The 1,132-nt window shown below is 32.8% G+C and overlaps 1 protein-coding gene across 1 annotated transcript in view; it reads right to left on the bottom strand.

Moving 5' to 3' along the window:
- LOC111083071 overlaps window positions 1-1,132 on the bottom strand; it is a gene marked incomplete at both ends in the record, with an annotated part of 31,237 nt that overhangs the window by 19,112 nt on the left and 10,993 nt on the right. The window contains one exon of the mRNA XM_022379306.1: window positions 688-802. Within this exon, the coding sequence (XP_022235014.1) occupies window positions 688-802 (115 nt within the window). The remainder of the gene's footprint in view (window positions 1-687; window positions 803-1,132) is intronic.

Here is a 1,132-nt window from a genome sequence, read left to right as displayed (position 1 = left end):
GTATCCCATCTATTGAGACACTTACGTCATAATCTTCTTATATCTTATTTATTAATGAAAACAGTGACGTATAAAACAATGTATCCCATCTATTGAGACACTTACGTCATAATCTTCTTATATCTTATTTATTAATGAAAACAGTGACGTATAAAACAATGTATCCCATGTATTGAGACACTTACGTCATAATCTTCTTATATCTTATTTACGATTTATTAATGAAAACAGTGACGTATAAAACAATGTATCCCATATATTGAGACACTGTATCCAGTCCACATTTGAACCACGTATTCCTGTATATTCATGGTTAGAATTAATTATAAATAAATCGCCCAAGCAGTCGTTTTGTTTGTTTTCACTGTAAATTACGTCATTTTTCATTAGATATTAGTACTACAGTTTCACAAGTATCACAATAAGTAAAATACACTTCGTTAACCAATCAAACTTCACTCTTCGAAGCTTACATTATCATCTTTGTTTGTGACCGTAGAGTTCTTCATTATCATAAGCAGATGATACTTTCCCTGCACGTAGTTAGACTAGTCCACAACAGTAATGGTGTTTGGTTTACCATTACTCAAGGTTTCGCTAACCCTAGTTACACTTACCAGAAACGGAAAAGGCGGTGGTGTTTGGTTTACCATTACTCAAGGTTTCGCTAACCCTAGTTACACTTACCGGAAACGGAAATAGCGTATGATTTACCACCAACCAGATGTTCATTAGTGATTGTTACGCTACTTCCCGAGTAAGCTGCTAAACTGAACTCAGTACTATCCGTTGACCACGTGAACTGTAATGAAATAAAATATAAAGATGTTCATTTTTTACATGTTGTTAAAACTACATTATAGGAACACTATTGCACCAGTGGAGCCCTCTTTAGCTGCTGAACCGTACTTCAGCAGTTATTACACGTTACAAATAGAACATTTCTTTCAACACAAACTATACCTGTAAATTTAAAGGTATATAAACGATAGGGAGATCATGCATCATATAAATAAACCATATATCAACTGGCTTTAAGTTAAATATAAATAAACCATATATCAACTGGCTTTAAGTTAAATATAAATAAACCAAGTGTCAACTGGCTTTAAGTTAAATATAAATAAACCAT

This window comes from Limulus polyphemus, unplaced genomic scaffold, assembly GCF_000517525.1.
Source record: "Limulus polyphemus unplaced genomic scaffold, Limulus_polyphemus-2.1.2 Scaffold8086, whole genome shotgun sequence".
In the NCBI taxonomy this organism is placed as follows: Eukaryota; Metazoa; Arthropoda; class Merostomata; order Xiphosura; family Limulidae; genus Limulus; species Limulus polyphemus.
This window is presented reverse-complemented; position numbering and strand designations above follow the sequence as displayed.